The sequence below is a fragment of the Antedon mediterranea genome, chromosome 8 (genome assembly GCF_964355755.1).
Source record: "Antedon mediterranea chromosome 8, ecAntMedi1.1, whole genome shotgun sequence".
In the NCBI taxonomy this organism is placed as follows: domain Eukaryota; kingdom Metazoa; phylum Echinodermata; class Crinoidea; order Comatulida; family Antedonidae; genus Antedon; species Antedon mediterranea.
Genome location: NC_092677.1, coordinates 7,658,006 through 7,679,920, shown reverse-complemented (window position 1 = coordinate 7,679,920; position 21,915 = coordinate 7,658,006). Strand labels below are relative to the sequence as shown.

At 31.8% G+C, this 21,915-nt stretch overlaps 1 protein-coding gene across 3 annotated transcripts in view; it reads right to left on the bottom strand.

The window, feature by feature from the left end:
- Positions 1-21,915, bottom strand: part of LOC140056733 (uncharacterized) — a 35,900-nt gene that overhangs the window by 3,433 nt on the left and 10,552 nt on the right. For 2 of the 3 annotated variants that reach the window (XR_011846810.1, XM_072102208.1), the window contains exons 2-5: positions 20,068-20,114; positions 19,080-19,376; positions 17,202-17,237; positions 15,557-15,624 (exon numbers count right to left, since the gene is read on the bottom strand). Coding sequence is in view for 2 of the 3 variants with exons in the window: in XM_072102208.1 (XP_071958309.1) it covers positions 15,557-15,624; positions 17,202-17,237; positions 19,080-19,376; positions 20,068-20,114 (448 nt within the window). In the remaining variant the exon portion in view is untranslated. Of the gene's footprint in view, positions 1-11,221; positions 11,793-15,556; positions 15,625-17,201; positions 17,238-19,079; positions 19,377-20,067; positions 20,115-21,915 lie in introns of those variants that run through there. The other variant, XM_072102207.1, reaches the window with a different exon arrangement.

Here is a 21,915-nt window from a genome sequence, read left to right as displayed (position 1 = left end):
CACACGCAGTCCTATATGCTTCATGCATATTTTGTTGGGGAGAAAAATATGATATTTCCTAATAAATATAAAACAATATCCTACTGAGTGTTTATTCTAGGATTTTAATTTTGTAAATTTACTAAATCTACCCTTTACTGGTATAATATTGTCAAAATGTCTGGGTGCCCTCCCATTGATGGTCCAATGGATGCATTCACTGGACTACAATCTATTACCGTATTTAGTCGAATAAACTCCCCGCTTTGAATAAACGCCTCCTTCGAATAAACACTTTGAATATTTACACATTCTATTTAAATGTGTTTTTGTTTTCATGTATGTATAAATGTAACTGGTAATTATCCAAACTGACAAGCACCCGCTTCATTTGGTAAAAATGATTGTGATTGTGATTGTGTTGTATAAATGTCAAAATATCAACAACTTTAGTTTCATTAATAATGTATTACAATGTAACACGCAATCAATATAGTAATAATTACAAGGTAATACTGCAAAAATATGCCTAATCTAATTCTATTAGCTTAATTGCAACTAAGATAACATACTATTTATTCCGTATATAGTTTTAGGCCCTATAAATATGTTTATAAACAAACAAATTGTCTTGAATGTGATAAGAATTTCATTTAGTAAATGAGTAATAAAATCCAATAACGTGTTTGTAAAAAAAAATCATAAAAAATTACATTGGCAAAGAAATTATGTGAATAGGCCTACTTAAACAGAAAAAAAATGTTGGCCGAGATTAAAAAAATCATGTAAATAAGATAATTAATACATCATAAATCAAACAAGAAAAAAAACCATGCCTATAGTATATAAATCAAATAAAAGATAAATTTACTTTTTCACAATTGTTATAGTATTTATAGTTTTCATTTAACTTGTTAATAAACCATTTTTGTTTACAAAACTATTTGAGAGAAAGATATTAAGTTTGTAAGAATCAAAGAAATTTAAAAAATAGTGACAGACTAAAAAAAAGGATTTCTTTAAAATTTTGCACATGACTTTTACATGTGTTGAGAGAAATCAAATATAAAGTATTTTTTATTTCGCACGTATATTTCCATGGCAACGGGCAAATTGGTGTTTTTGACCAATTTTTTCCTTTTTTAGGTTTTTTCAAGATATTGGTAGTAAAGTAATCAATTTTAACAAAAAAATTAGTTCATGCATAACAACAGTGTATTATGTATCTGTTTCATTTGTTTTTATATATTTTTTATTTCCTATTTTGGGAGATCTCTAAATTTAAAAATTGTTAAAAACCACTAAATTTTACTTCACCATAACGCCCAAAGTGGTGTATTTTTTAAGTCGATTTATTTCAAATAATTATAATTATTATTATAATTATATATGTTGTAAAGCAAGCAGATTGCTTGGTTTCATTTTAAAATGTAGTAAAAATATGTGCTGGTTAGCTATGTTGAACTTATAAAAGCTCTATTACTTCCAGTGATTACCTACTGTTGTTCAATGTGGGCACCATTTGAGAAATCAAATATTAATAGAATAGAAAGTATACAAAGGAAAGCAACAAGGATAATAATGTTTAGAAAGGAAGGTTCCTGGGACACATCTTATTTTCATAGGTTGAAAGTGCTTGAATTATTATCTATTGATGACTTGTTTAAATTACATAGACTTTCATTAGGATTTAAGTTGTTGAAAAGTTACTGCCCCCATTCTTTCAATGAGTATATTAAAACTAGTGAAAGATGTCCGGGTAGGCTTTTACGTTTGAATTCGAAAGGCAATACTTTTCATAATTCTGTATTTGTTTCCTTTCCTAGACTATGGGAGCAAATACCAAATGACGTAAAAGATTCACAAACAATTTCAATATTTAAGGCTGCTCTAACAAAACACTATATTTCATGTTATGTATAGTTTATTTGTATTTTTCTTGTATATGGTTTTATCTTAACTGTTTGTATTGTATGGAGTGAGTGCAGAATCTGTTTGGGCTTTAGCCTATTCTCATTCCTGGTTATTTTTACATTGATTACCGAATAAATATTATTATTATTATTAAGTAGTTCTAAATTAATTACTGGATTAATTTAAAAATCCACAAGCAGTGTTGCCAGAAACATAGCAATAATTAGTAAAAACATTTTAATTTCTTTGATCTCAATATAAACCATTTGGTCAGAACAATATTTAATGTTTTATATAATTCTAATTGTGTTTTGTTATTATAGATTCTGTAATTCCTAGTTTTAGTGTCATTTTCTACGTTATATACTCTGGAAATTTGATTAAGTTATGCCAAATCGTTGTGAATTTTAATCTTTGCAACAGTTTACTCCTCTCTTATTTTGAAGCTCCTCTTTCATTTTGACTTCTTCTATTTGCTAACCTAAGCAGATCCCACATGGCCATCCACAACCACTTCCGACTTCTTGAAAAGTTGAGTGGCAATTTATTCTTTATCGGGTGGGGATGCCACTTTCTACCACTGGATATTATTATGTTTGTATTTCGACTTTACTTGATGACCTCAACTTACCGTTTTTTGAGCATCAACGTTATTAACATTTGTTTACTGTGATTGTTGGATTCATTAGTGTAATATAATAGATTATTAATTTCATTTATGAAAAGATTTTGATAATTATTTAATTTCCCTTATGCATAGCAACAGTTGCTATGGTAACACAATAGGTAAAATTGAGATATTGTGTAGAATTATTAGCAGGCATGCCTTATTTCACAAGGCCATTCTTCTGTGATTATTTTCATTCATGAAAACCCCATATTTTATTTATTTAAAAAAAAGTCCTTAGTTACGCATAGAAACTGGTTCTAAGATAACATAAATAATACATTTTGACATTGATTGACCCCAATTGACCCTTTCACATCAGACTTTTTCTGTGATTATTGGGATTCGGTAGAAGTAAATTTGGGAAAAAGTAGTGTAAAATATGTAATCAATTTTTTGTAGTCATGAAAACCCCATATTTAAGAACAATTGTACTTAGTTATACCTGTACGCATAGAAAAAGTTGCTATGGTACACTATAGATAAAATGTTGATCTCACTTGACCTCATATGTAAAATATAATCAGAGAAGAGTTAACTCTTTCCTGATATAATCAATTTTTTTTTCATGAAAACCCCATAATTCATTTATTTTTAAATTATCATTAGTTATGCATAGAAACAGGTATAAGATAACACTAAAGGTCACATTTTTACCTCAAATGACCCTTTCACAAGATCAGATTTGTCAAGACTTATTTCTGTGATTATTAGGATTCAAAAGAAGAACATTTGGGGAAAAGTTGAAATGTAAAACTATGTCATAAATTATGTGTACTTATGAAAACTTCTTATGTTTTAATGTTTTCCTTAGTTACGCATAGAAACAGTTACTATGGTAAATGTTGACCTCATTTGACCTAAAATGACCTTTTTAAAAGGTCATGTTTGTCATCACTTTATCTGTGATTATTTGGATGCAGTAGAAGTAAACTTGGGGAAAAGTAGAAGTGCAAAAGCAATCAATTATTTGTATTCATAAAAATATATTTTTTAAATTGTTTTCCTTAGTTACACATAGAAACAGTTGCTATGGTAACACTATAGTTAAAAAATGAGATTTGAGAACTATCTTGAAAATGTTGATAAACTATTACTAGTTGTTTCTAAAGTTGGCACCTGTCCTGTTTTGCATTCTGACCTCTTTTGACCTCGAATGACCTGTTTACAATGTCAGATTTTTTGGGACGTCTTTTATATCTCTTTTCACAAAATAAATGTCAAAATGTATAAAAACCTCGACGCAATTATCTCAAAGTTAAACATTATTTTCCATCAACTAAATATTTCAATGCAAAATACTGTTTTTCTGGCAATTAATATACCTGGCAACACATTCTCACATTTTATCTAAACTATTCATATGACTGTAGTAGCATTATGGCAAGCCAAACATATTTATTATTGGATTTGCCTTATTTAAATGTTGCTTCTTGTGTTTTGATTGGTTTTATTTTGTTTGTATTTTCCTATTTTCCTAGCAACACAAAACCTATGTATGTAATTTACCCCATGTTTTCGTGATTATTGTTGAAAAAATAAAAAACCTCGTTGGTATAAAAACACCACTTTGGAAGTTATACTAATAGGTACGTTTATGAGGTATACTTTTATAAAAAAAATACTGTTGAAAAACACCCCTTTTTAAAATAATTGTATCAACCAAACTTCATCTTGTACAATTTTTTTTGCTTGCGTTAAATGGAACTCAATACTTGGCTGTTTACACTTCTATAAACAAAAACCCCTTGAAGTGCCAATTTGAGAGAAATCCATTTTTTTTACATCTACCACCAAATCTTTGATTCTTACAGACAATGGCTCTTAATAGTCTGAGAGATGAGGCGATTTAGTGCACATATTTTACCATTGGTCTTATATTATTTTTGTGAGAAATACTTTGGTAGATCTGAAAACCCAATTCTTAAGTGATTTTGATAATGCAGTTTCGGGTCAGAGGTCAATGACCTATTGTTTTCACGCAATTTTCCCAATATCTTTATTTTATGGCATTATTTGATGAAATGCATCATTTCTTTTGAAATTAGGCTCAATTCAAAGCTGATGAATCATACTACACATTGATTATCATTAAAAGTCATTTGAGTTATTGTTTTACAAAATTTATGGGAAATAAACTCATTTTTCAATTTTGTAAATAAAATTTCATTTTTAGTCGATTTTTAGTGGACGCGACTCTATAGTTCACTATGTCGGTCGGTCGGTCTGTCGGTCCGGTATCACTATGCGTTTTAGCACGCGACTTATGGCTGTTGGCCTTGTTTTATTTAACGAATAACAAATATTTTTGTAACATTTTCTTGAAGTTTGTTTAAACAACTTTTAAAAACTGTCCTAACTATTGTGGGAGTGGATATCAACAAGAAATTCATGGAATTATGGAACGGTGGTAAAGGTATGATAAAAAGAACAACATTAATTGGGAATATTGAAGAAGGCGGCTTAAAAATGGTAGATATCAAAAGTATGTTTAAGGCATTAAAGATAAAATGGATACAACGATATAACATAAATGTCAATGCAGCATGGAGATCTCTACTACATAGGTTCCTAAATAAGCAAGGAGGCGACACTATTTTTTATTGTAATGTAAGCGCGGACTGTGTCCGTAGTTGGAAAAATATTCCATTGTTTTATAAGGATATGTTAAACGCTTATTTCGAATTAATACATCCTGATACAGTAAACGAAGGGTCCCAATATATATGGTTTAATAGGCACATGCATATACATGGCAAGCCATTTTATTACAAGAGCCTCAGAGATGTTGGGATATGTTTAGTAAGCGACCTTTTTTATGAAAACGGTAATATCATTCCCTTTAATACGTGGATAAAGAGAGGCTTATCGACAAGTAATTTCATGCACTGGAGAATGACGATATCTGCAATACCCCCACAGTGGAAAGCAAACATGAAGCTAGGGTTTTTACGAACAAATTATAAAAAGAGAGGGTTTATAGTGGAAGTAAAGAATGAAGAGAAAGAATTAGAAAGTATGAGTACAAAAAATATATACAGAGCCTTAATTAAAAAAATCTTTAAAATACCAACATCTCACAGTAAATTGCAGGATGAATTAGGTGTAGATAGCGATAAATGGGAAAATATCTATGTATTACCATTTAAATGTTCTCAGGAGGTAAGAACCAGAATATTTCAGTATAAAATTAATGTGAATTGCTTGTCAACTAATAGTAGGCTACATAAAATGAATATTGTACCGAGTAATATGTGTTCCTATTGTGAATCAAATAGTGAAACTATGACCCATCTTTTGGTTGAATGTAACATTGCAACCAAACTATGGGATGAATTCACAACTTGGTGGGAAAACATTTCAAAAACAAAGATTTACCTTGATAAAACCTCCATATTATTTGGTTACAATACAGAAAATCCTGATATGTTATTAAATCTATGTATTTTGTTGATTAAGAAAATTATATTTAGTTACAAATTAACTCACAAAAAGCCAGTCTTCCAGGTTTTCTTTAATCGGTTAAAATTTAATTATAACGTAGAGAAAAACATTGCTTCTAAAAGAAGTACATTGTATAATTTCAGACAAAAGTGGAGATTAATAGAAGATTATATTTGATAACTTAACGATACTGTTTCTCGAGGAAATGACTTACTTTTGTGTATTATTATTATTATTACGCTTGCTCTTTATTATTGTATTAAATTAAAATGTAAACCAGAAATTATTATTTGCACTTGTTAGATATATTTAAGTATTTATTATAGGCATACTATTAGTTCCTTGGTTACAATACAGATAATTAAAAATATGTATTTTATTAATATATATGTATTATTTTAAAGAAACAAAAATGGTTATGTTGTTAAATGTATGTATCTGATTTTAATTAACACAATTATATTATAGTTCCTTGGTAATAGTACAGATTAAGATATATTTGTGTGTATGTATGTGTAGGTATAAATATGAGTATTATTTATTATTGCTATGTAAAGAGAAAAAAAAATTAATATGTTAGTAAATGTATATCTCTGGCTAATTTGATTAATACAATTATATTTAGTTAGATTAGTTACATAATTGTGGAAAACACAGCATTTACCAAATTAATTAATAATTTACTTTAAAAAAAAAATGGAATTAATAATTTATAGTTTTTTAATATTGTTTGATCACTGTAAGTTACTTTATTTAAACGTTCATATCTTTTTGATACCTATTACTTTATATTTAAGTGATTTGTGTTATGGTTGTATTTTTTGAAATGAATAAAAAAAAATGAAAAAAAAAAAAAAAAAAAAAAAAAACAAGAAATTTATTGTAATGGAGGTTTTTGTCGTAAACCTACCATAAGTCATCATAACTTTAGAAAATACTGATTTTCATTTTTTTTTGTTCAAAAAATACTATCTCTGGAACTACTTGTCGTAGAACGCTATAGTCATTAATTTAATGAAAGCCAATGATAATGTTTAGTTTTTGTCTCAAACCTACCATAATAATAATAAGTCATCGTAATAAGATAAATTAATTAAACATTAATACAGTAGAGTAGAATAGTACTCTCACGTTTATTTCTTATACAATCATACATGTTTTCGAAAATGTGAAATTTTCTAGTTAGATGCACTTATTTATAGTAAACATGCACCGGTATCTAAATTTAGTGATGCATTATTTTTAATTATTATTACAGGTGAAAACAGTCGTAACTTCGATATAATCGTATTCTAAAATGCAATAATAATGTTTTAGATTAGATTTTTTGTAATAATTCAATTGATTTAATCTCGGATATTTCTGCTGGTCAGAATATTTTTGAATCTGATTAATTTCTTTTATTCTTAAAATTTCAATTCAAAAACACTTTTCTAGGGATTCAAGACAACTTTATTGTTTCAAGGCTGTAAATAATGATGATTTTTGATTTAATCCATTATGTGCAATGATATTAACGATAGTGTTTCCCTTTTTTATGATTTAGTTGATGCTGCTCTCCGTGATCTTGTGGCTATTGTTAGACCAAAAAGAAAACTGCCGCCATGGTTTGGTAATGAAGTTAGAGTCGCTCTCAAAAATAAAGAGAAATGTTTTCGTATCTCTAAACGACTTAATAGGCCTACACATGAATCAAAAAATGCTTTTTCCGTTGCCAGAAAAGAATTTAAAGTCCTTATGAAACCTAAATATAAAAGTTATATGCAATCACTTTCTGGGAATCTTAAGGCAAATCCCAAACGCTTCTGGTCGTGGATAAAGACCAAAAAATCGTCTTCTTATCCTTCGGTTATGTCGCATGGGCACAAGGTCGCGGAGACAACAAATGATAAGGCTGCTTTATTTAACAATTATTTTCATTCAGTTCTTAGATCTGGTCCTCCTGTGACTGAAGAACACCAACGTCTGCCTGAGGCTTCTGTCGGCATTCTCAATTATTCAATCTGAAATTGTTAACTCGTTACTTTCATCCATTCAGACTCATAATGCATCTGGATGTGATAATCTCAGTAACCATGATCTTAAAGTCTGTTCTCGTCCTCTTTCTATTTTATTTCCTCTTTAATAAATCTCTTTAAACCGGATAATTTCCTTCCTTTTGGAAACGTTCCAATATTTTTCCTATTCATAAGGGGGGACCAAGCAATTGATTTCTAACTATAGACCTATCTCTCTGAGCCTACCATTTCTAAATTGTTAGAAAAAATTGTTTTTAACCAGTAGAACCTCCATTTTACGTACGGTACGGGACCGAAAGGCGTACGTAAAACAAAGGATTCGTAAAATCAAGGTTGACCTTAAATTGACCCCAAATACGTAGAGATCGTAGCTATAAAGGCTACCCTGTTTGTCTACTTTAATTGAACAGCATGCAGGTTGTCACTAGCTAGGCCTTGCCTAGACTATTCAGGTCAGGCTGCGTGTTTTTTTTTTCCAGGACGAACGTGGGCAGAAGTCATGAATAATTCATTACCTTAATTATTTTTTATTATAAAGAATTGAAAGATAGCTGATCTACTTCCTAAAAATACTAAACCTAACCCTCTAAATAATCTCTCTCAACTATTAAAAAAAACATGTTCATGAAAGACCTCGAACCGAGGGCTCCATCGTAAAAAGTTAAAGCCTTTACCACTAGACCAAACATTTCGGTTGGCAAACGTTGTTTACACTAATTATTTAATCTCTCTGCATTCTTATACAGCGCCCTCTATAATGTTCCCTATTATGTCATAATTAAGGTTGAATTATTCATGATTTCTGCCCACGTTCGTCCTGGAAAAAAAAATTACGCGGCCAGGCTAGCAGGCCTAGCAAGATATGAGGCCTAACTAGAAAAGTACAGTACTGTACAGTATATACAGGCTGTGAGATGTTTAAATAAAGTGTAAAATATCAATGTTCTTGTATTTTCTATCAATAAAAACAGTCGCTGCTTAAATGGACGTGCGTAGCTGCTTGACTCAAACACACAGCAGAATTCCACACACAGCTAGCCATGATTGTGGCTTTGTGTGCTTTGTTGTTGTTAAATTGCGCCCTCAATGTAAGAAAATGATGACGTCATCGGTTATTTTAAGCGTACGTAAAATCAAGGGAACGTAAAATCAGGGTACGTAAAACACAGGTTCTACTGTATTTCGACTCATGTTTCTCAAGTGCAATATCTTAACTATTACTTTGAAAAATAACATCTTATTAGTCGCGTGGAAGCGACTCTATAGTTCACTATGTCGGTCGGTCGGTCTGTCTGTCTGTCTGTCGGTCTGTCGGTCTGTCTGTCGGTCTGTCTGTCTGTCGGTCCGGTATCACTATGCGTTTTATCGCTTTATGACCTTATCTTGATATCAGTTTAATCTAGCTAAATCAATTTTTCACAGAATATTCCTTATGGCCAGGAATCGATGTAGTTATGATTTCACGGTGCGCAATAAAAAATTACGCGGTCTACGCATGATTTAACGAAATCACGTTTGTAATCATATCTTAACAACCATGAATAACAATTAAATAAAATTTGGTACTCATAAATTTCAGGGCATAAATCATCATATGGCAATACAATTACGTGCGTAGCGCATGTAACGCATGCGTACGCGCGCCTAAAATTTTCAAAATTTATTTTCGATGAAATAAGAGTACGTTTCAGGCAATTTTAAGCGTTTACAAAATTGCCATGAGTGCGCAGATTTTTGCGCGCGCACTGCGCGTTAAATGTTATTGCGCACTCTTTTTGCCCGATTTCTGTTTTCTTGACTTACTTTTCAACTCGAAATTACGTTATACGAGCACGTCAAAAGTGACAGGCTACGCACGTGTAAATTAAAAAAATATAAATGTTTTTAAACATTTCAACATTTTTAAACATGTTCAGTAATTTCGGTCAGTATAGTTCACTATGTCGGTCGGTCCGTCTGTCTGTCGGTCTGTCGGTCTGTTTGTCTGTCGGTCCGGTATCACTATGCATTGTAGCACGCGACTTAATGGCTGTTGGCCTTGTTTCATAATTATTTAATTAATGACAATCCCATTAATAGGGTGCAATCGCAAAAAGATCTTGGTGTTTTTATTGATTAGTTCCCTTTGTTTTTCTTTTCATATTGATTATCTTGTTGGCAAGTGCAATAGACTGCTTGGGCTGATGTGGCGTAATTGTAAACATTTTGACAGGCAACCCAAAATCCACCTTTATTATTCAATTATCCTTCCAATTCTCAACTATAGTTCTGTTATTTTTAATTCTATTTCGAAATATTCCGCGTCTGCATAACCGTTTTTTAAGCTACATCAGCCACAACCAGAATCCTGATTTTCATTTCCATGTCCAATCTCCCGAGTCCCGTAGAACCTTTTTTGATCTTGTTTTTTTGTATAAATGTATTAATTCTTTATTTGACTGTAACTTAGTTAGTAATTTTTATCTTAGAATCCCTTGTCGTCGTCTTAGAAGAAATCCTACTTTTCATATTTTTTTAGTAGAGTAAATGTTTTAAAAAATGGTTTTATTAGTAGATTAAGTCAAACTTATAATATTTTACTTTAAGAAACCCTGAGTTAGATATCTTTAGTAATAATCTCCGTAACATTGTTAGTATTTTAATTTAATATTTGTTATTGTATGTGTACGTGTTTGTCTGTGTTCCCTCCTGTAAGTGGTGAACCATGAGATCACTTTTGGTTGGGAAATGAAATAAATAAATAAAATAAAATAAATAAATAAATAAATAAAACTTCAAAATTAAATACAAAGTGTAATTTAGTGACAACTTTCCTAATTGATATGTTTAAAGCTTCTTTTGATTTTAATTAGTAAGTAGTTTAGTTTACTTGGACATCCCATTTTAGGTTATCTTGTAAATTCACTCCTAGTAATTTGACACTGTTAACAACATTCAAAGCATTGTCACTTATACTTATGGTCTGGTTCCAGACGGAGTTTTGACTTTATATTAGTAAAAAGATAAATAATTTGGCACATATTGCGTTTCATACGTATACTATTTGAGCTCGAAACATCCCAATTTTAGGTTCAGACAAACATCAAAAAGCCTCGAAATAACTACAGACTTCGGGTAAGTCTATTATACTTAGTATTTTGTTTTTACATTTTGCATTTCTAAATTTATGATGACTTATGATAGTTTTATGACAAAAACTGCCATTACAATGAATACAAACACTATCATTGGCTTTCATTTAATGTATGATTTAGCATTCTAGTTTACGAGATAGCATTACCCAAAAATGAGTAAAATCAGTATTTTACATATAAAAGCTCAAATCTAAAATTTCTTTTTGATATCCACTCCCATATAGTTAGGACAGTTTTTAAAAGTTGTTTCAAAAAATTAAAGCATATGTTACAAAAATATTTGTTATTCATTAAAATAAAAAAATGAAATTTACCCAAAAAAATGAGTTTATTTTTCATATAATTTGTAAAACAATAACTCAAATGACTTTTGATAATCAATGTGTAGTATGATCCATCAGCTTTACATTGAGCCTAATTCCAAAAGAATTGATGAATTTCATCGAATACTGTGCCATAAACTAAAGATATTGGTAAAATTGCGTGAAAACAATAGGTCATTGACCTTTGACCCGAAAGTGCATTATCAAAATCACTTAAGAACTGGATTTTCAGATGAACCAAAGTATGTCTCACACAAAAATCATATTAAGACCAATGGTAAAATATGTACACCAAATCGCCCCATCTCTCAGACTATAAAGGAATAAACAACTCAATACTAGACAAGGCCTATGTTACACGTTTTCGATGTACTAAAATTACTTGTTGCTCGGTTCTAGGAACGGTCTTCTCTGCAGAGGTTCGCGCATCATTGAATAAGAAAAACAATCACCAAGCCAGGATAGTAGAGTAGAAATAAGGTTTCACCTCAAAAAAATAGCAACAAAAGGTTTTTCAACGGAATTTGGTAGTATTAGGTGTACTAAATAACAGAAAAAAAGTCTCAAGAATTTCGACCCCCGGAAAGTGTTTTTTTTTTCAAGATGGCCGCCAAAATAGATAAAAAGTGAAAATGGCCATACCTCCTAAACTACTTGGTCTATTGATATAATTTTGGTACCAACATACTCAGAACATACATATTTATATTCGCTATAATAGAACATTTTGGCCAAAAATGACCGGAAATACAATTTCTGACAATTTGACCTTTGACCTTGATATGTTGTATCTTGGTAACAACTGACCGTAGGGAAACAAATGATGGCTCAAATTGTTCAGAATGTACATATTTACATTTATTGTAATGAGACATTTTGTCAAAAAATGGTTGGAAGTAAAGGTTATTGACCTTTAACTTTATTTATGTAGAATTTCCATATCTCGGCAACTATGTGTGGTAGAGATTTAAAATTGGGCTCTAAATACTGAGAATATACTTATTTATATTTACTCTAATGAAACAGTTTGACAAAAAATGACCAGAAACTAAATGTTTGACCATTGACCTTGATATGCTATATTTCGATAATGACTGACTGAGATACACCAATTATGGCTCAATTTGTTCAGAATATAATTATTTTTATTTCGTATAATGTTCTAATCTACTTATGAAATAGAGAGCTTTCCTGGGAATCAAATAACTGTAATATTTTTAGAATATGAGTTCAAGTTCAAATTGCTCACAACATACTGTATACAATCTTAATAATAATAGTAAATAAAAAACCGAAAAGTAAACAAAAACAAATAATATAATAATAACTTTTAAATTTCTAATTACGGTATAGCAGCAATTGATTAGATATTGTGCATGTATTTAGTACTGCATCTTAAACAACTGTTCCAACTTCGTCTTCATCATCGTCATCAATCTTTCTATCTACGTTGTCCCATTCTTCTAGTTGACACACTCTATAAACTGAAGTACATGCCAATCCATAGAGTCTACAATTGCAACATACATCCAGTAGTTACAATGGATGATTTTCAAAGTTCTGCTGGAGCAGCAGTTTCCATCGTCATTATTGGCACAAATGTTTTATTACAAACTTTCCATCCCCACTTGGTAGCATCCATGATATTATCTTTCTATAGCCATTGCATGATTTGACTGTGATGTGACATTCTGTAGCAGATGAGGTTGGTGGTAGTTGTTGAAGCTAGGTTTGATAAATGATTTACCCTCAACAACTTTTTTTATTACACAGCTTGCATCTGTAGCTATTCAGGGAATCCAGTGACTTGGCTCCAAAAACTCCTCGATAGTTTAAAGTTTCTGATGCGGTTGAGTGAAAATATCGGCACACATGTCATATTCTGGGTTACTTTCAATCAATTTATTAAATGCCGCTTTCTTGCCGATTCCGAAAATCCTAGACGTCGAATCACAACCAGTGAATGCATGCACTATGGGTAATGCATTTCACATTTTATATCCTAAAACAGATTTCAATCTGGTTACATTAATCACTCTAGTAGGCCCATCTTTTCCTTTGTCTAATCTGAAGTACACTTCTCGGTTTGTTGTATTTACATGATACAGTAAAAGTACCAGTAAGTCCGTGTCTTCTCCAATCAAAGTTACTGTATTATGTTGCCAAAGCAAAGTCAACATCGGCATCGTTTTTTTTGGTTTTTTTTTAAACCATATTTAATGAGGGTGATCCATCCAGCTATTGCTGATCATTAGGGACCCTCAGAGGTTCACAAGACAAGCATATACACAAGATGCTCTACATAAACAAAGTCTTATTACAAGTCTTTGGGAGTGGAGTAATTTGGTCCTTAGAAAAAATCCTGACATGTGACGGGACTTGAACTCAGGACCCTTGGAGTGGTAGCCAAGCATCATAACCATCAAGCCACAACTCCACTCGTTGGCTGCATGTCGTACAGGACATTCTTTTTTCTGTAGCTCATATGAAAGCATGTTGATAAATTTGTGTTTGTTCTCATGCCTTGACAAGAACTCTTCTTTCTTTCCATCAAATTCAGTTAGGACAAATCTCTCTAGACGATGTAATGAAATATGAACTAAGTCCGTTTCCACCCTCACTCTTCGAAGCCAAAGACATCTTTAGGAAGGCAAATAAACCAATAAATTGATAGAAAGTAACCCAGAATATGACACTGATGTGTGCCGATATTTTCACTCAATCGCATCAGAAACTTCAAACTATCGAGGAGATTGGATTAAAGGCCATGTCTATTCTTTTTGGAGCCAAGTCACTGGATTTCCTAAATAGCTACAGATGCAAGTTGTTTAATAAGAAAGTTGCTGAGGGTAAATAATTTATCAAACCTCAACAACTACTACCACCAACCTCATCTGCTACAAAATGTCACAGTCTTAGAGTACCGTATACTATCAAATCATGCAATGGATAAAGAAAGATAATACCAAGTTTTTAATAAAACATTTGTGCCAATAATGACGATTGAAACTGCTGCTTAAGTTTGAAAATCATCCATTGTAACTGTACTACTGGATGTAAAACTGTATTTTGCAGTTGTAGATGCTATGGATTGGCATGTACTTCAGTTTGTGGAGTGTGTCAACTAGAAGAATGGAACAACGTAGATAGAGAGATTGATGATGATGATGAAGACGAAGTTGAAACAGTTGTTGAGGATGCCGTACTAAATACATGCACAATATCCAATCAACTGCTGCTATACCGTAATTAGAAATTTAAAATTATTATTATATTTGTTTTTGTTTACTTTTCAGTTTTTTATTTATTATTATTATTAAGATTGTATACAGTATGTTCTGAACAATTTGAACTTGAACTCATATTCTAAAAGTCTTTATAAATATTACAGTTACTTGATTCCCAGGAAAGCTCTTAATTCCATGGGTAGATTAGACCATTATACGAAATAAAAATAATTATATTCTGAACAAATTGAGCCATAAATAGTATCTCAGTCAGTCATTATCGAAATATAGCATATCAAGGTTAAAGGTCAATAACCTTTACTTCTAACCATTTTTTGACAAAATGTCTCATTACAATAAATGTAAATATGTACATTCTGAACAATTTGAGCCACAATTTGTTTCCCTACGGTCAGTTGTTACCAAGATACAACATATCAAGGTCAAAGGTCAAACATGCAAGAAATAGCATTTCCGGTCATTTTTGGCCAAAATGTTCTATTATAGCGAATATAAATATGTATGTTCTGAGTATGTTGGTACCAAAATTATATCAATAGACCAAGTAGTTTTTATCTATTTTGGCGGCCATCTTGAAAAAAAACACTTTCCGGTGGTCGAAATTCTTGAGACTTTTTTTCTGTTATTTAGTACACCTAATACTACCAAAATCCGTTGAGAAACCTTTTGTTGCAATTTTTTTGAGGTTGGCCCCTTTTTTTCATTAGTTTTACTCTACTAATATATATAGGAAAGAGATTGGCTTGGTGATTGTTTTTCCTTTCAATAATGCGCGAGCCTCAGACCATTCCTAGAACGGAGAATACACGGCTAAACAAAAATAGTTTACCAAACAAACTAGACTGCAAATTTCAGTCAGTATGTGATACTTCAGAAAGTTTCCACTGTTAAAGGAGCCTAAAACATAAAAAAGAAACGAAATAACCTTGATGTACTATTACTATATAAGTCATGTGGATGTTAACAAACATAATTAATATATCTAAAAAAATATATATTTTCATTTATATAATCAATTTATGATGATGATTATTATTATTACGGTAATAGATTAGAAAACATACTAATACTGTTTTCCATAAGATGTTTATAATGTATGCATTGATTGTATTAAGTGAAACATTGAGATGCTTGGTTTCGCATTTTTCGCGTTGGCACGCCATGACATACCCATGTATACCAAGTGAGTACTGATAGAATAAATACAGTACCAATATCTTTCTATTTGTAATAGCGCCCTCTATGATTGGAGCTGGGCAAGACAAAAATGTATTAATGTTACAATATTATTCTTGAAATCAGCAGATACGGTAAGGTGGACGAAAATTCAGTTCCATCCTATAATAGATATCATATAGTTCACTATGTTTACTATAATATCAGATGGTCCTAGCCTGGTCTAGGCCATATAGAAGTAGACTTTGTTGAGTCTGATTTAAATAATGAGAAACCTAAGATTTAAAAAAATTAATATAAATTAGGCCTACGTCTTTAATAGATAATTTCGTTATTTTTATCCGTTTTTTACGAGTTTAAAAAAAGGGCGATAATGTGCGTAAAAAAACGGTAAAAAACCCCCTCTTTATTGAGATGTTAATACTTTTTACATTCGGTCTATAGGTAGGTGTGAAAGACACTTTCTCTGCAATTGTTGACGTTTTGTAAGTAATGCATATAAATTTGAAAACATTAGGCCTAAACCAGGTAATTCCTTGTTTTAAATGTACGTACGGTTAATTATGATAAAAAAGAAAAACAATGCACTCGTAGCTCGCGTAGATGGTCTTAGTATTTAAACAGCTGTAACGAACGCTGCTGATAGGCCTAACAATCAATCAATAGACTTATTGTATTCCATAACTTAGGCGCTGCACAGAAAATGCACAATGGACATAGGATTTAGTTTCCATTAGGAACATGGAGGAGTTGATTAGATGAACGCAATGTACGAATGAAGTTTATAAATACGACAGCGGCCTTCGCGATTGATCAAAAGTGGGTGCAAACGAAAATATCAGTTCACGCTGGTATTTAGAGCGCCGCTCAAATTATTAGAATCGCATCGAATTTGTCACATTTGTAACCGTTTAAAGACAAAAAAATATCGCAATAGGTCCATATAGTATTTGTTTATACATAACATAATACTAGTTTTTTACTTTAAATTAGATCCAAAAAAACGTAGGGAAAGTTTTTTGTTTGTTTTATTGGTTTCACCACACATTTTAAAATAAAAGATAACAGTTACAAATTGCAAAAAGAAAAAAACAATAAACAATAAAATTCCTTTTTAACCATTTCGTGATTAGGAACGAATGAGCCAATATTCTCTGGGCACAGATTATGCATGAGGAACGTTTAACGATATCCAATTTTATCGTCAGCAATTCTCATCTATTTATCATTGTATTTGCATAAATTGGAATAATTTACGATCTATAGGGATGTGTCAATTCTAGTGTTATATATCTTACCCACAATAGCCGTGTAACTACTGCACTCCAGGCTGTCTGTAATTTAAAAGAAAGAAACATTTTAATATTACATTATACTTTTCGTACTTTTAAAAGAGTAGTAATACTACCTAAATGTATTTTTTTTTAATTTATCATTCCGGTCATTCATGATACATAATTACCTCGACAACTCTCTGGCCCTTTCACACCAAAAGCAAAACTGCGGAGTCACGACAAATATTATGGTCCGGGGCCAAAATCGGTCCGGTCGGACCAGTTTTGGTTCGAAATTTGTGGCCAAAAGCAGTCCGCCACTGCCAACATCGGTCCGGGTTTTCTTCTGTCAATTTTAATTAAATTACTAGGCCTAAGATATTTGTTGTTTATGGCTAGAAAAATATCCCATGATAATATAATAAGTAAGTTATATTGTCGGATAAATACTATAAATAAATGTATTTTATCCAAAATCATGAAATGGTTTCAGCCTGCCACACACTCACATGAACGGGTATGGGATGCTGGGATATTGGCAACTAGATTGTATTTTATGATTGAGGCCTTTTTTTCTTTCTTGGCCTAATCAATCAATATTGGCATAATTACTTTATAATAAATGTATCAAATTGATTATTGATTGACTAACCATAAATAAGTAATAAATTAAATTGTTTTTAAAATCATGGAGAAACGAATAAGATGTTAAAACAAAAGAACAAAATGGATTAAAAACAGACATAGATATCAGTATCAGTGAATAGGCCTATATTGTTGTACATAAAAGCCAAACAATTATTACTAATTATTGATGAGTTGCTAAGTTGAAAAAAATAGGCTTAATTCATAATATCAAAATAAAAAATAAAACCCCGTAATTTTCAATAGGCCTACAATGACTAATCATGGCATTTTTTGAATGATATATACATATTATATACTGATTAGGTTTGGAAAAAATACGGCCGAGATATTTAAGAAAGGTCACCATAGTTTATATTTCTTTAGAAAGCTAAATAAATTTAATATTAGCTGTTGTACTTTGAAATTATTCTATGAAACAGTTATTCAATCAGTACTAGTTATCTCTTTTATTGCTTGGTTCGGTAATTGAAATGAAACACACAAAAAAGGTCTCATTAGAATTACTAAGGTAGCATCAAATATAATTGGTTGTACCGTAGTTAATGCTTTATAATAATAACTAGAGGGTACTCCGAGAGTACAAACCTCCGCGCGCCTACTGTAAAATTCCCCTACATAAAATGCCCCCTGAATATTTTTTTTTGTACATTTTTTTTTATTAGTTCTAAGTGTAAATATGTTAACTGCACACTACAAAGTTGTGGATGACAGTGTGGTGTAATGGTTATGTATCCAGCCTCTCACAGTTGAGATCGCTGGTTCAAGTCCCACTGAGGTGTTTTTTTTATTATTATTTTTTTATTTCATTTTTTTTTTGTGGACCTTGATCTTTGACCCTGACCCTTCAAAATTTAACCACAATTATATGATATGTCATTGATCATTGTTGCTAAGTTTGGTGAGAATCGGATAAAAACTGTGGTCTCTAGGCAGTAAAATAGTTTTTTGTTAGTTGAGACCTTGACCTATGACCTTTTCCCCTCAAATTCGAACTCGTCCAAGCTTCTGGGGCATAGATCATTGTTGCCAAATTTGGTAAGAATCGGATAAAAACTGTGGCCTCCAGGCTGTTCACAGACACACACACACACAAACACACACACAAACATACAGGGGTGAAAACATAACCTCCTTGGCGGAGGTAATAAATACTTTATATTTGTACAAAATATATAGCGGGTCTAAAAAATAATAAGTAGAGGTAATAGTGTTCAATGCGAAAGAACTGTTCATTATCATCATTGATTTACTCACCGTCTGGTTGTGGTTGTGTCGTCCAGAAATTTCTCTCAACATCATTCATTGCATCAACTACTCTACATTTGTATTTCTGTGATTCCGTTATTCCAAAGACTTTTAATGAAAACGAACCATTTTGAATTTGAAACTTTGTTTCATTATTATCCACCAATCTGTTGGTTTCTGCAGTATATGATGAAACGTCTTCATTTTCTACAAACCATACGACAGAGAGTAGTTTCTCAGTGCTATTATAATGACAGTGTAAGACTATGTCACTTCCGGGGCAGAAACGAATCACTTTATCAGTCACTATATCGGTAGTGGAAAATATATATATAAATATTAACGGTAAATTTTATCACGCATCAATTCTTAATACACCTAGCATAAATGTGCACATTTTCCATACAATTAGCTTCATAATTAAAAATGTTCAATACAAGTTGGGTAGCAATGGGTAGCATATTGTGTATGCTTTAATTTGATACCATACAGTTTGTCCATTGGCACAAACACAAATCTTACCCAGGTCCTAGACTATTGTAGTTTAATTACCTCACTTCATAGCCTTAATAACAGATAATAAGACGCGAGAATGCCACTTGCTCATTTTCATCCAGTCGGTCACAACAAAAAGAATAATGAGCCTTAATATTTAGTTGGTTGTTTAACTTTATGTTTATATACCATGATTTGCCAGGCTAAACTTGACGATTTGGCTTTTGTTTCGTCGTAAACAATTATTAAGACAAAATATACTGTACAGTAGAAATGGCGAACTAAATTGAAGAGGGTAACAGTTATAATTTAATAAATTGTTACATCTAATTCTGTACCCACTTTAGATTGGTAATAAAGGCACGTGCTTGTTTTCCAAATAAAAAATAGAATATACAACCAGGTTCAATCTACGGTCTAGTTTGGAATATTCATCAGAACATTTATTTTTGAGAATGGTGCATTGGACAGAACAAAATAAAATGACTTCGTTTTTACTTACACGATACGACACGAACGAATAATATGAGACAAAGACCACGAAAAAACCTAAAATAAAGGGAAAACTTATTATTAGTTATTTATTATTTTTTGTTGGTCACCTTTATTTTTAAATTGGTCCATGAGAAACTAAGATTGGGAAGTATACCGGTAGTGTTTAAGATGAAAGGTGGTTATTATATGGGATCATCTCAAAAGAGTAAATTAATAGTCATATTGACATATATACTGTATTCGAAATGATGATTATGCAAATTGGCTGACCGGGTTCATTGTTTCGACCGAAACTTAAGATATTATAGTTAGACATAGAGGGCGACATATAATACAAGGTTGTCAAACGCAAAATGACTGTGTATGAATGCCACGCAAGTTTTACTGAGCTAAAAGTTAGTTAATTTACTGGGTTTTCGCCGAACCATAATAGATAGGGGTGTATTGTGTATTAAATCGGTGTATTGTGTTTGACCAATATAGTTGATCCAGAACAGACTGGTGTCATGTCGGATGTTCCACTTTAACTACGGAGGTTCATAACGTTGCAATTTCTAACATTAATATTAATTATATTGTTGGGTTTTTTTGTAGGCCTACAGTATAGTTATGTATACCATAAAGTAAATCTATTTGAACATTATAATTATATTGTGTTTTTGTACAGTCATTTTATGTATTTTAATTTACTGTGTATTTTGTTGTTATATTAATTGCAATACTGTATAAAGATTGGATAGGAGAGTTATCGAGAAACGTCGGGTCAGTTCAACGTTATTTTTTCCCTTCACTACCAATATATTTAAGATTCGATAGTACATAATTTGGCTTATATTGGTTTGACCATACTCCTTTATATTATATATATATTAGCTGTAACTCAACTCGCCATAGGCCATGGCGTTGACAACGACAATCAAAGATTAAAGCGCACATGGCGTTCCATACAAATGACGATATTAAACTGGCGGCCGCTCTGGTTGGAAGAGTCTAAATGTCATCCGTCAGGGCACCTATTTATTTTACGCATGCGCACTTAATTCCTTGGATAGATGAACCGCAATTCATAGATCGTATTTTACCATTTGCACAATTATTCGATTATTACAGTGTAAGTGCAGTGAAAGTTGTTCTCGTTTTACCTTTGTAATTTTCATGCAATTCCACTACAAAACCATGAATCATAATTTTACCGTACTGTTGCAAAATTTTAATCTTCGAATAATCATAATTTGGTTATATTTAGTAATTTTATTGCGTCACGGCACCTAGTTAGCTCAGTGCTAAGTTAGCTACATGCACTGAGTTAGCATACGTTGTTCGGCTCTATCGATATGAACGAAGGTCTGAATTCACTATGAATCTGGTAGTGCCCTGACGGATGATAAGTATTAATTGTCATCCGTCGGGGCACCTATAGTTAACATACACGTTGTTTTCCGTTAACATACACGTTGTTAATTCACTCTGTGTAACTGGTAGTGCCCTGACGGATGATAAGTATTATTTGTCATCCGTCAGGGCACCTAAATAGTTAACATAGGGGCCTACACGTTGTTAATTCACTATGAATCTGGCCCGAATCTGGTAGTGCCCTGACGGATGATAAGTATTAATTGTCATCCGTCAGGCCACCTATATAGTTAACATACAGGTTGCTAATTCACTGTGAAACTGGTCGTGCCCTGACGGATGAAAAGTCATCCGTCAGGGCACCTAAATAGTTAACATACACGTTGTTAATTCACTGTGTAACGTAGTGCCCTGACGGATGATAAGTATTAATTGTCATCCGTCAGGGCACCTATATAGTTAACATACATGACGTTGTTAATTCACTATGAATCTGGTAGTG